Here is a 13,013-nt window from a genome sequence, read left to right on the forward strand (position 1 = left end):
GGTGAAGATACCGAGAAATGAATGCTTGCTCAAAGGGACCAATAAAACATGCAGAACTCAGGGCAGAATAAGGGTTCAGTAGACAAATGTATTCTTAATGATGTCTAAGATGTCCTTGCTCTTAAATACCTCTGTATGTGCAAACAGAAAGAAATTCTGCTAAGGCCCCGCTGCTATTAAAATAATTGTGTTTCTCATCTCAGAGGGAACATTTCATCTTTTCTACACACACAAAGAAACCCCCACCTGTGTTCTTTTTCAGAGTGGAACAGACAGCTTAGATGGCATTTTAATTGAATTTGTTCAGCCTGTTGCACAAGAATAGTGGTGTGTAGACCTGTGGCTGAGAAAAAAAAAGGCGCTCCCTTACCATCTATACCTTCCCTTCATTACAAATAGCCCTGCTGGTTCACACAACTCAGCTCCAAGTTTGAGTCTTGCAACACACCTAAATGCAGGAACTGAAGCAGAAACATATAAATTCTAGCAGAATTCAGTACTGAGATTACCATTTCCCATTCACATTCCATACAGTGCCAACCTACCTGCTGAAATGCTTGAATGGCATACCATTATTTTATGTCTATGTGCACTTCTAAATACATGTGTATAGTTTTACATGATTTTGTTTTACTGCACAGACTATGACTAGAAATTAAATTGCTGTCAAAGATGCTAGACATGCTTCTCACCTTACAAAAAAGGGAGAAGCACGGTTATGTTCATGCTACAATGACTAGTATTTACAAGCTCTATCATAAAACAGAATTCAGAACTGTAGAACCGAAGCCTTGTAGAACATGTAGGAACTCAAATGATGTGGTAAGATGACTAGTGAGCAGTATAAGCCTGAAAATGGTGCGATAACTGGCATTAGTGCGTTCATATGAGAACATGTAAGCCTGCGGGCTCTAACAAAGTTACTGAGCTACGGCTTCTAGTATTTTAATACAAAGGATGCTTAACATGGTTCAGTATGTTAAAATCCAAGACAGAAAGGGTGAGCTGGAATTTATCACTCTGCAAACAGCCACTGAATAGTGTCCCTAGACAGGAAGCTAGAAGCTCTTGCTACAGCAAAGCCCTGATGAAGGCTCTCAGCAGCTACGGACACCCGCTGCACCCCACAAATATAACGCACAGGGGGAAGGCCACACGGCCCTCACACGTGCAGGCAGTGCTGGCAGTGACCATGCCTCAACCTCAAGCACAATATCCCTGAAAGCATTTCAGAGAACTGAAAATCTCCAGTGCAGGGTTCAAGTTACATAAATTATCTACCAAAGCATGCAAAGGCTGCATATTAAACAAGTCTTAATCATGATCCTAATCCTTAAGGAAGCGGGATAGAGCATCACGAGACCCTTATTAAAACTGCAGATGATTTCAGTGGGAGCTTGTCCTGAATGTAAACATGATCCTACAATTCTATAAACAGACAAAGATAGGAAAACTGTCTATTAAGTGGTAGAATTAGGAAACACAGCTTCAATGTACAATAAATCCATTATAGGATTAAACCACAAGCTATTTAAATGTGAAAAATGTTAGACAATGTCATTTCGTTTTCACTTCTTAAAGTATTTTCTTCACACCATAATTCACCCACTTAAGAAAGGGGAAAAGGTTTGCTTTCTGTGCCCCTACAGCACAAGACTGCTTCATTCAGTTAGCAAAGTATTTCAGTTCTCAAATTATGACTTGCTTCTGATTCCCAGAATATTTTTTTCCACATTAGCCATAGTTAGTAAGTCAACCATGTTTTTTTTCCAGATTAAAAAAAATATATAACTAATATATATATATATATATATATACATATATAAATATAAAAAACGGGTAATCTGAATTTCAGAAAGCAAGCAGGAAGAGAACGGAAAAAATGAAAGCACTGGGCAATGAAAACCTGTCTGAGTATTTCTCAAAATCTCTTCAGTTTCTACTACTTCAACATACACGGGCTGTTAAACAATTACACGTAGAGGGCTTTACATGCTCACCTTTCACTTTCCTGCTCTTCTCTCCTATTGAAATAAATGCAAGATTAATTATAGCCATAAAAAGGCAGCATCAAACCCTTTTATGACCCTTTCTGTTTATGAACTGCAAGAACACATTAGACCAATAGGAAAAATATTTAAATGCCAGCATTTAAATCTTCATAATAGTCAGCTAATGAAAGCTCAGAGTCAATGTGAAGTACATCAACCCTGCAAATGCCAAAGCTTGCAATGCCACATGAAAAAGTGACTTTCTCGCAAGGTAACATTGCTTAAGAAAGGGACAAAAAACATCAGAAAAGACTTAACAGGTATTTTCTATTGTTTTTCATATTGGTCTGGACCCTCTGAAAAGGCCACTTCTGAGATATAAGCTCTAACATATTCTTAAAGGAAGAATATGTTTTGTTTTTAATGGGATTACTTCAAACTTTTTAGCACTGGTAGAATTGGAGCACAATCATTACATACTGTAAATTAATTTACATCTCCAGGCAAGTAAATGTTGAGCCCACCAAAGCCATGTAATCGTCAGAAAGGTGATGGAACTCACTGCCTAAGAACCCCATGTAAAGTTATCCCACTACTGGGGATAAACAGCCAGGTTTGCTGAACTTTCTTTGATGTAACAGGATAATTTCATGCTCTAATAAAAGGAACGGGAGGCAGGAAAAGCTGGATTTGGTTCCTCACCTTGTCAAAGATTAGTCCCTACAGTTTTGTGTTCTTTGGGATATTGAGATCAGTTCGGGGTTGCTCAACAAGGACCCACTTGGAGGCAGCATTGAAAGCAGCTACAGTGATCAAGGAACTAGAGGCACTTGTGAAGGAAGCATACATTGGCTGAGATAAGATGATTAAAGCAGGAGTGAAGGCACTTCTATGAAAATTTGAAGAGTTACATGCACTTAGGATAAAAAGGACTTTTAAAAATCTGCACTAGACTGTAAGACACAATCTGCAGGGAACCACTGGTCTTCTAACAAGTCTTGTCCATCTCTAGAGTATTGTTAAACCCAACCACAGAAGCCAACTTTTAAGTCTGAAACCTTCTAAATAGACCCAGAAGTTAAGTAACCTACAAAAGATGTAAAATATTTTTTAAATTATGTGTTGGATGCGATAAAGCTTTCACAGAGATTAGTGAACAATGCAGGATCTGTACCCTAGTTATAGAATTGTGCTACTCCCAATTTTCCAAGAAAACAACAAGAGACTACACACAAGCAGAGGCTGAGAACTGCATTTGTTCGGCCATCAGAAGAGGAAGCTAAAGGAAGGTTTTGTTGCTGCCTTCAGTTGTGAAATAGGAAGGGACTACAGAAGATGAAATCAGACTGTTCTTGGACATGCAAAGTGACACATGCTGCAACAAAGCAAATTCTAGGGAAATCTAAGGATTTTGTCATTAATAAAGGTGGCCAAACATGAGGACAGGGACACATTTTGAAGAGGGGGCTGGACTACGTGACCCCAGAGGTCTCTTCTAGCTTTTCTATAACTTCATGAAAAGATGACCATGGGGAGCTTTCATTTGATTTGGATATTATTTATTTTGATAAATTTGACCACTTTGACAAACCAAAGCTTTCATCATAAGCCCTACAACCTCAGTCTGGGCATCTGGAAAACCAGACTACCACCTCATCACCAGGAGGATCCTGTAGCTCTAGAAGTGTTCCCATATTCTGTACCTTATACTGTATTCATTTTACAGAGGTGGCTGAAACCTGGGACGTGGTCCTCAGCTGCTGTAACTCAGCAGCGCTCCCAAGGGCCCACCACATCGCAGGGGAACAGAGACCAGTCCATCAAAGCTGCTGTATTTTATGCTGGCAACAGCCAGTTAGCGTAGCTGGAGTACTGTAAAAATGAACACCTGTACGCTTGACATTAACCTTACTTTAATTTCCTGAATGATCTGTACCAAGTTCATCCAACAGAATAATCTTTAATTTATGCACTCCACTGCATTTGCAATTCCCCACCATCATATCACAATGTGTACAAAGATCTGCTCTTCATGTTGGAAAAAAAAAAAAAAACCCTTCGTATTTCTGCCCCAGGTCCTAAAACTTGGTATCTGGCTGCGCCTGAATGATTTGACCTAGTTTGTTTGTGTGTATGTGTGTTTTGTTTTTTTTTTAATTATTTTTTCATTTCTCTGTTTGAAGTTGTTGACCCATCCATCCTTCTTCAGATAAATAAATACTCCAAGGGCATGGAAGAGTTGATTAAGTTACTTTCCAGAAATGCAAGGTAATGCAACTAAACTCAGCCAGACATTCAGGAGATCTAGATCAAAGATGAACAATATGGACATAATTTTGGGGTAAATGGGGAGCTAGAAGAGGAGTGCACATTTTGAGGTGAGCAATATCATCTGTGATAGCAACTGCAGAATTTTGCTTTCATGCAACTTAATAGAAAATGAGGACCATTACACGCTGATCACCACTACAAGAGATCAGCATACAGAGCAGCAGCACACAAAGCGCTTAGGATCCTGGAAAATACCCATTAAAAATAAAACTGTCAAGTTTGGATACATCTCCCAGCATGACTCGTGACATGTACTTCAAAACAAAAAGGACTGCACGAACTGGTACTGTATTTCAAACCAACACTCGGGGTTTGATTTTATATTCCATTTCCATTAAAAATCTATTTCCAAGACTGCTGCTTATTAAACTTGCCCTACTAAACCATTCCTTATTACATGCAATCTGAATTCAGGTCTCCCCTTTTCTTTTTCTCCCCCTCACATCCTCCTGTACCATTCTGTAAAATAATTTCTGCTCCTAGCTAGGAGAATGTCACATATCTGATAAAGAAATAAGAAGTGGTGAGTTTATGCTGCCTGCATTCCTTGATCTCATTATATATACAATGTCCTAAGGCAAGAGTTTGCCAGCTCAGATTTTCACTTGCTCTTTCCCTTTAATTTGTGTTCCCATCAGTGCTGTTACTGTTTGTTAGCATTTGTTTTTGTTTTTCTCCAGAGACTTTTTTTAAGTTAAATAATCAACATCAGAGGCAAATTTATTTTTTCCCCTGTAAGAAAACAGAACGATTCAATACCTGGGTTGGAACAGTATTAGGTGGATAACATCCATTTTGATAGAGGTCTCTTAGCTCAGTAAGAAGAGTGATTTCCCTTCCCCCTGCCTCTGCTTCACAAAACTGGATAGGGAAAGAGCAAGGAATCTTTTCCTATGCATAAGCAAAGCCTGTGCAGCACAGCAGGGGCTGCACCGCTGCCCTAGGGTGGTCACTGAGTCCCGCTGGGTTGCTTCTAGTGACAGTAATGAAAATACACCAGAGCCCCAGCATGGCAGGCTGTCCAATGGGACAGTCCTGTGGCCTACCAGAGATCTCCTTGCAGCCGGCAGAGGCACGCTGCTGCAGAACCTGGCAGCAAACAATTAGAAGATCCTCAGGCATTCAACCTGCTCTGAGGTCAGAACGTTTTGTGTATCTCAAATAAGCTGCTGGGGAGGTACGTGGGAGCCCCGGGCACCTGGCTGAGAGGCACTAACTCCACTCCCACTACCCAGATATTCTGCTATCCCTTTTAATGCTTTGCGGGGAGCTCCTTGCATACTAACAAGCTGGCACGGCAGAGATGAAATCCATTATCACTTCAGCGCACCTTCCAACGATGGCAGTGTTGCACCCACTGTAGGTTTTCCCTCCTGTAGGCAGGGAGAAGCAGCAAAGGCTCATGTTAAACTGAGATTCAGCAGCTGCTGGATCTAACAGGGCTTTCTCAAGGAAGACATGGCTGGAATGTGACATGCCAATGTACTAACCCTTCCCGTTCCCCACCAGCAGCTGTGGCACTGCACAGCTAAACGGCATTTCTTTGTTCTACGTCTCACCCACCATCCCATTTCGTTTCATTTCTCATGCATCTCAAAATAACCTTCCTCTCTTCGATATTAAATTCCTCCTCCTCCTCCCTCCCCCAGCCTCATTCGATGCAACCTCTTCAACTGTGAATTTTGTCCCTTCTGCCCTCTGCGGATAGCATTAATTGCTGAGTTCTCATGGTTTTGCTTCCCCTGACTTAGGGGCTCATCCTGTTTCCATAAAAAACAAACTAAACCAATATAAAATGATCAATTTTTTTCCCCAATTTCTCCCATCATTATTTTCTAATGACTTCAGAGAGAGATCCAGCCCACAATATGTACATGAATAGATCAGCTCACAGAAAGGGACACTTTTTTTTTGAAGCCTTAATATAAATTAAATGAGACAAAATAAATTCTGCAGCCAGATAATAGCACTGAAAAAACTGACAGATGGCAGAACAGTGAGGTTAGTGGTGATACTTGCTGTTACATGAATAATTCACTTGGACAAACCTATGGATGGTAAGACCATATTTAGGGTAAGGAACTAGCTCACAGAAAAGATGAAGAAATGTAAACAGTTTCTTCTTTGTAATAACCCATTTCAAACCAAAAGCCCAAATAACCACCTTCTCCAAAATCAGCCCATGCTAGAAATTGGTCAGTCTTCAACTTGCACCAAAACCCCCAAGGAGAAGCCCTGTAGATCCCATCAGTTGAGAAATCCTATGGGATATCCTTATAGCTACTGCTTCCAGCCGCATACAGTGGCTTGAAGAAAATGCTGTTAAAAAAAAAAAATAAAAAAATTGTATAGATAGCAGAAAAGACCCTGGACATTATAGATTGAACAGAAGCCAAGCAATCTTTGATGCCATTTTACCTATGGACATGAAACAGGTGCTGTCCTGAAAACCTGGAGATGGGTAACATCCCCAGAAAGGATATTGCAAGGTACAAAGCCAAGGAACTACAGCAATCTGGGAAACAGAAAAAGCCGGTAGCAAACTAAGTAGTTTTGCTTGTTTGTTTGTTTTTTGGGGGGCAGAGGTGGTATAGCTAAAAAAAAAAAAAGAAAACACCACAAAATTTTATCATTAAATAAGCATTAGAGATAGGGACACAGCATCTGTAACAATCAGAGAGCACAAAGGGTATTAAAAAAGAAGGCACTACAAAAGCATCCAGGAAATAAAAAGCCATTTAGGATGTGGCTAGGTGCTGAGAGGAACTGCTTTGTTTTGATCATTTTCGAAGCTGGAAATACTCCTAAAATGCAACAGTCAGCATTTTCAATGCTCTTAACTTCCCCAGCTCAAATGGACTATGGACAATGTCCCAGTGCTGCATTAATCGAGGAATAAACCTGGAACCTGGCAGAGATGCTGGCAATTACGTGGCCTGTCCAAAAGCAATCGATTTTATAAAGCGGTTTGATCTTGCCAGAGGAAAGAAATCTCCATTTCCCAACCTGCCCATTCCCTAGGGAAACTCCACAGTGCAGACTCCTCCAAAGGGCTGTGCTGCATTTCTGAACGGGAAAATGAGACCGTCGTAGGGGCCTACAGTCATTTCTCAACCAGAGGGAGATAGCCCAGCCTTTATATATACAGCTTCTTCCTTGCCCTGATGGGGCATTTACACTTACAAAGAGCTAGGGCTTTTACTTTGAAGGTATACGTTAAAAACAAATCATAATGCTCCAGTTTTTTCTTAACAGTCTACCAAGTTTATCGCTCACTGCTGTCTTGAGCAGTGGCAGTAGGAAGATCTGCAAACATATGTGAATTAACCTCACGACCAGCACAGTGCTTATGCATTATCAGGTTGATTCTGGTTCCCTGCAGAGCAGATCGGATCAGCCTTTGAGATGACACATCCTTTGACAAGGATATAAAACATCTGGGAAGAACGTCCTCACCGTGCAAATTAAAGCCTATTGCTATCAACAGCCATAAGATTAAAAGTACTTGATCTTCATCTGATTAAGTGTGAACTCAGATCTGAATAATCCTATAAAACAAGTGAAGTTCCAAAACTCCAATTGCAGATACTTTTAAGATTAGAAGGCAAGCTTTTAACTGGTACAGAAAGGAATGCTGGCTTCTCTTGTGAGCCAGCCACAAGTCAGACACAGGCTTGTATTAAGTATCCTACGAACTTAGAGACAGAGATCTTGCACCCATCACACAAATTCAGAACAAAAATTAAATATCTTATGTTGAGACAAAGCATGGCAAATCTGCTTAAGACAGCTATAAGCAAATAAAAGGAAGAAGGAAAATATAATTCAAACTACCCTTAGCCAGGCACTCTAACAGCACAGAGAACTGGCTGGCACAATGGAAGATCATTACTGAGTAAAATCAGACCAGTTCAACATGTGCTGGAGGCCCTGCTCTGTGACAAAAGAGTCAGCTTTATCTTCTGTTGATGAAAACTGGGACTGTGGGTCAGGACCATCTTGTTCCAGATGGGAAAAACACGCAACAGCCAAGTCCTCAGTGGCCACTTAATCTGTAACCGAAAGGGATGGAGCTTCAGGAAGTTCTTTTTCAACAGAGAAAAGCTTTCACTCATGCCAATTTTACTTGAAAGCCAAAAGACCCTTCTTGACTCATAGACATGGACGTTATCTTCTATGAAGAAAAATGCCACAGCTATAGGTCATAATTACATGCCACATTCTTTGGTCTGCTTTGAAAAAAATTATATAAAAAAAAAAAAAAACACAAACCAAACCAACCCACCACCAAACCAACCAAAACAGATCAATAATTGGTCCATTCAGGTACTGTCACTTTCACAACAAATTCCTGATGGACCTGCTGCAGCACTCTACAGCATGGGAACACATTTCTCCCTGCGCCAAGGTGACACTGGCCTACTCCCATTAGCAGCAGGGAGACATTTCAAGGGCCATCATTTTCCTGATACTATTTGAAGAGAAGAACCACTGCAGAAATGCAGACTTCAGTCTCTTAGTAGGTTTCAAGCAGAAAATCACACAAAACTGAACAAATGATTTTCCTCTCAGGAGGGCAGTCCCATACTGTACCAATCAAATGCTCAGGTCAAGTACCCTTTACAATACTTAAGTTTTAAAGATGATTTCCCCAGAGAAAGAACATAAGTGGGGGGAAATTGGAAGGTGAAATGACTACAAAAAGGAATGAAAGATGATCAAGAAAAATCATCGGGGAACTTAACAGTGCATGGTCCACACCCCATCCATGCTACGGCTTCTGACAAGAGATTTACAGACATTGACTACAGGGAACGGAGCTGCTTAGTTATGCAGCCCCTCTCCACATAATCAGGTAGTGGAAACAGCATTAATAAGATAGCTTTTGACTAAGGCTGATGCAGGGTGAAAGACCACCAGTTACAGTACATAAATATGTTAATGCAGTTACTGAAGTAATTTTTTCTGTAGCCTGTGTATAGCTGCAAAAATGATTCCATTCATTTTATGCAAAAGAGAAGCTCATTTATCTTTCTTAATTAGGGAGAACTAGTACTAGGATCACACACAAAAAAAGCATACTTATTTGTGAAGCCCTCTATGTGCCACATTCTGGTGAAGCCCAATAAAACACTTCCCCCAACGCTGCTTCTGACTCGTGGGAATATATTTGTGAAGTACATGACTGGAAATTCAATAGAATGGCTTGTTTAAATTTCCTGGTCTGCCCAAGAAAAAATCTGCAGATGTAAGCAAGCACACAAATAAAAGTTTACATAATAGCTAATGTTTTCATTAAAATATTCCTGGGATTCCCTTCAACTCAGCATCAGATGACCTTCCACAGTTCCAGAAAACAGAGAATGGATTGGCCTCCTCAGAGAGTGAAAAGAACAAGATTAAATGCTCTGCGTGAAAATCAAGCATGTCCTTTTACTTACTGAATCAATATATTTTTAAAGGTGTTACCTGCACCAAACTTCTGTTATATTTACCCTCAGCTTTAGTTACTTTACTTTGCTCATCTTTAATCTTTTATTTTTTTCTTTATTTGTTCTCCAAGGCAAACAAACAAACAACAAACCCAGCCACAAAGTTCCAAGACTGCAAAGCTTCTCTGTGATGACACACGTACTGGCTGCAGTGATGAATCCCAAGATGCTACCATGCAAAATGCTGCAAATCTGAGTTTCCAAAAGGCCTGATCCCAGGTGCACAGATTTCATGGTGCTTGATTCTGACCTTATATGACGCATGGTGCAGCCTTACAGACTTAGAGTAAGCGTGCACTCCAGGGAGGAATGGTACACCTTATGAGTATAGGACTAAATGATAGCCTCTGATCCACCTTGGTGCTCCTAGCTCTTAGTAGTGCTCTTTAGTGAGCAGATTCATCATGAATCTTCATGCACCACTGCTGATCATGAGCCCTACAACCAGACAAACTGTAATAGAGCTAGAAACATTTTCAGTTCTGTTACAGACAGAAACACACACTGTATAGTTCTGTGTTTATCACCGTCTGGAAAATTGGTACATTTCAGCATTTAGAAGCCATCTGATTCGAATGACCCAAACCTTTTGTCTCTTTTATTTCTGTTATAAAAGAAGCAAAAACTTTAATAACATCATCTTGCAAGTGTTAGGAATAATACCTTTGATTTCATAACACTCTATGCTTTGGTAAAACAATGTGTCAGAGAAACACCATTTTTTTGTGCTACTCACTGCATGCTGCTTCTGACTCATCTGACCCATCAGGACATTCTTCTTCCCCATCACATTTCCACCTGGCTGGGATGCAGTGGCCGTTGTCACAAGTGAAATCTGACTCGGCACAAGTTTTCTTTGCTGCAAGAAAAAAAAAAAAAGATGTGAATAAAAGAGCAGAACACCTTCATTGCAACCACTCCCACCAAGAACAATAGTGAATTCCCTGTATCAAGGATTCATTTCACATCCATCATCGCCTCTCCATGGTGGAGTCAGACAGGTATCAAAGGTGGGTGTTTCTCCTCTCTAAAACTCTTATCTGTCCTTTACTTAAAACAGATCCAACTCTTTTCTGTCTTCTTCCAAGCAGCCAAAAAACAGGGATGCTCTTTATCAAAATAAATATCTAGGGTTTTTACTACAAAATGCTGCTGCCTATACGGAACTGGAAGTGTGCTGCATTATTTACAGACAGATAAGACAAACAAGTCTTGCCTTCGGAGTACTACAATCTAAGTAACAATGTTTTCATCTATGCAGTCTATTCATGGCTTTTCTAGTAAATCTGTCACCATAGCAGATGATCATAAAGCACTCCTTCAAACAACAAAAAACATTTCATTAAATGTCAACCACTCGATGCTCTTTGCTTTGCTTGCATTAATTTAGGGCGTTAAAAAGATGCAAGGCATGAGCTCAAGCAATTAACAGGTCTGCTCCTCTGTGCTGGTGGCACAGCACCCCCAGTGCCCTGTAAGACACATGAACATCTTTTCACTGCAGCAGAGAGAAAGCAGCCTGCAGATATCTGGCCTGTTCAGTTCTTGGCCTCAGCGCCCATGCGGTCACCAGTCACTCACCACCTTTTGCAAAGGTGACGTTAGTGGCATTTCTATGAGGAACTGGACCAAACAGCCCATCAATAGACCAGTCAATTCATATAGGAAGGGGTGGCAGGGAGATTTGTTTCTTCCCTCTCTAAAGCTGCTCATAACTTAATAGGATCACAGGTAGTAAAGGACTCCAGGAGGTCAAGTCCAACCTCCTGCTCAAGACAGGGCCAGCCTGAGGTCAGACCAGGTTACTCAGGGCTTCACTCACCCTGGTCTTAAAAACCTCCCAGGATGGAGACAGCACAGCCTCTCCAGGCAATCTGTTCCCCTGCCTGGCTGTCCTCACGGTGAGGTTTGAGCTTGAAACCTATTCCTGTGGAAGTCATATGTATGCATCATGGCTTCACCAGTATTTCTTCCAGCAAACATTTTCAAAGCATTAAACACTACAAATAACCCTCCAGGGTTTGATTTTATTTTATTTTTTCAGCTGCTGTCAGGGAGGGAGCTGCGTTGAATATAGGCCACGTGCCTATGGAGGAAAAGAGGGGGATTGCTGTGTGAGGTACTGAGAGGTTTACATGGCAGAAGCCAAGCATTCATTTTCTAATACATGAAACATGCAGCTTTCCTGAACAAGCATCCAGCAGGAAAACACTGCAGAACATCACGAAGCAGCTGTACAATCTCTCAGGATGCACTTCATAAAGAGAACACACATTTACTCTCCTTCCGCTGCTAAATGAGCCAGAGTCTGAATAAAATGGATGATCTGCCCTTAAGTCTTTCAGAACCAGATATCGTGAACTAATAGAGAGAATAAAACATAGAGGTCAAGTGTTTTACAAGAGATCAGTCATAGTAGGAAACCAGGTTGATCTTCCCGAGACGTCGCACACCCGTTATCAGAGGGAACAGACCTTCTCCTGAACACCTCCGGATAGAAAACCAAACCTTGTACCGTTGGCTATCAAGGGTCACTTCTGATGGATTTGATACAAGTTTAATTAAATTAATCTGACATATGTAATGGTCAGAAGCTCAGAGCAGATACCGAGGGGATATGCACATATAAGTAAAGAGAGTACCCGTGCCTGCCGTGAAGCTGACTGGGTGAAGTGCCAGCAGCTGCTGTTAGGGGAAGGCTGTGGCAAATGAAGCAAGTGTCTTTACCCAGGAATCAGAGACTAGCATAATGCTAGAGATATAAGAAACTTCATTTGAAAACACATTTAGTTTTATACTAGCTCTCTCATTGCTGTCAAGTCTTGCTTTTCATTAGAAATCTCTGTTCCACTGACTCATTCCCAAGAGGACCAGACAGCGACACAACTCCTTTTCCACCTCCGACTAAGCCACCCTTTCCCCACCAGCCTAACGCCCTGCCCTGTTACTCCAGGACACGTGGACACAAGCGTGAGCGAGGGTCAGCAACAGCAAGGAGCGTAACAGGCATCCAGCCCCTTCCACACGGCCAACCTGCTCGCGCCAGATGGTGGCACTGATTGCTTTGTTCCCCCGGCGCTGCTCTTGGGCAGCACAATTAATAGATTGCCAGGATTCACAAAAGGGGGAGAAACGCATTACTGACAATCCCAGGGTGTCTTTCCAAGGGTGTGAACGTGCTCCCTGAGTGCAGCTCCCC

General features: G+C 41.3%; 1 protein-coding gene across 4 annotated transcripts in view; it reads right to left on the bottom strand.

The window, feature by feature from the left end:
* Nucleotides 1–13,013, bottom strand: part of LRP8 (LDL receptor related protein 8) — a gene marked incomplete at its 5' end in the record, with an annotated part of 168,799 nt that overhangs the window by 58,064 nt on the left and 97,722 nt on the right. For all 4 annotated transcript variants that reach the window (XM_084528448.1, XM_084528447.1, XM_084528449.1 and 1 more), the window contains one exon: nt 10,551–10,673. In XM_084528448.1, the coding sequence (XP_084384574.1) occupies nt 10,551–10,673 (123 nt within the window). The remainder of the gene's footprint in view (nt 1–10,550; nt 10,674–13,013) is intronic.

The sequence above is a fragment of the Aythya ferina genome, assembly GCF_964211825.1.
Source record: "Aythya ferina genome assembly, chromosome: 8".
Classification (NCBI taxonomy): Eukaryota; Metazoa; Chordata; class Aves; order Anseriformes; family Anatidae; genus Aythya; species Aythya ferina.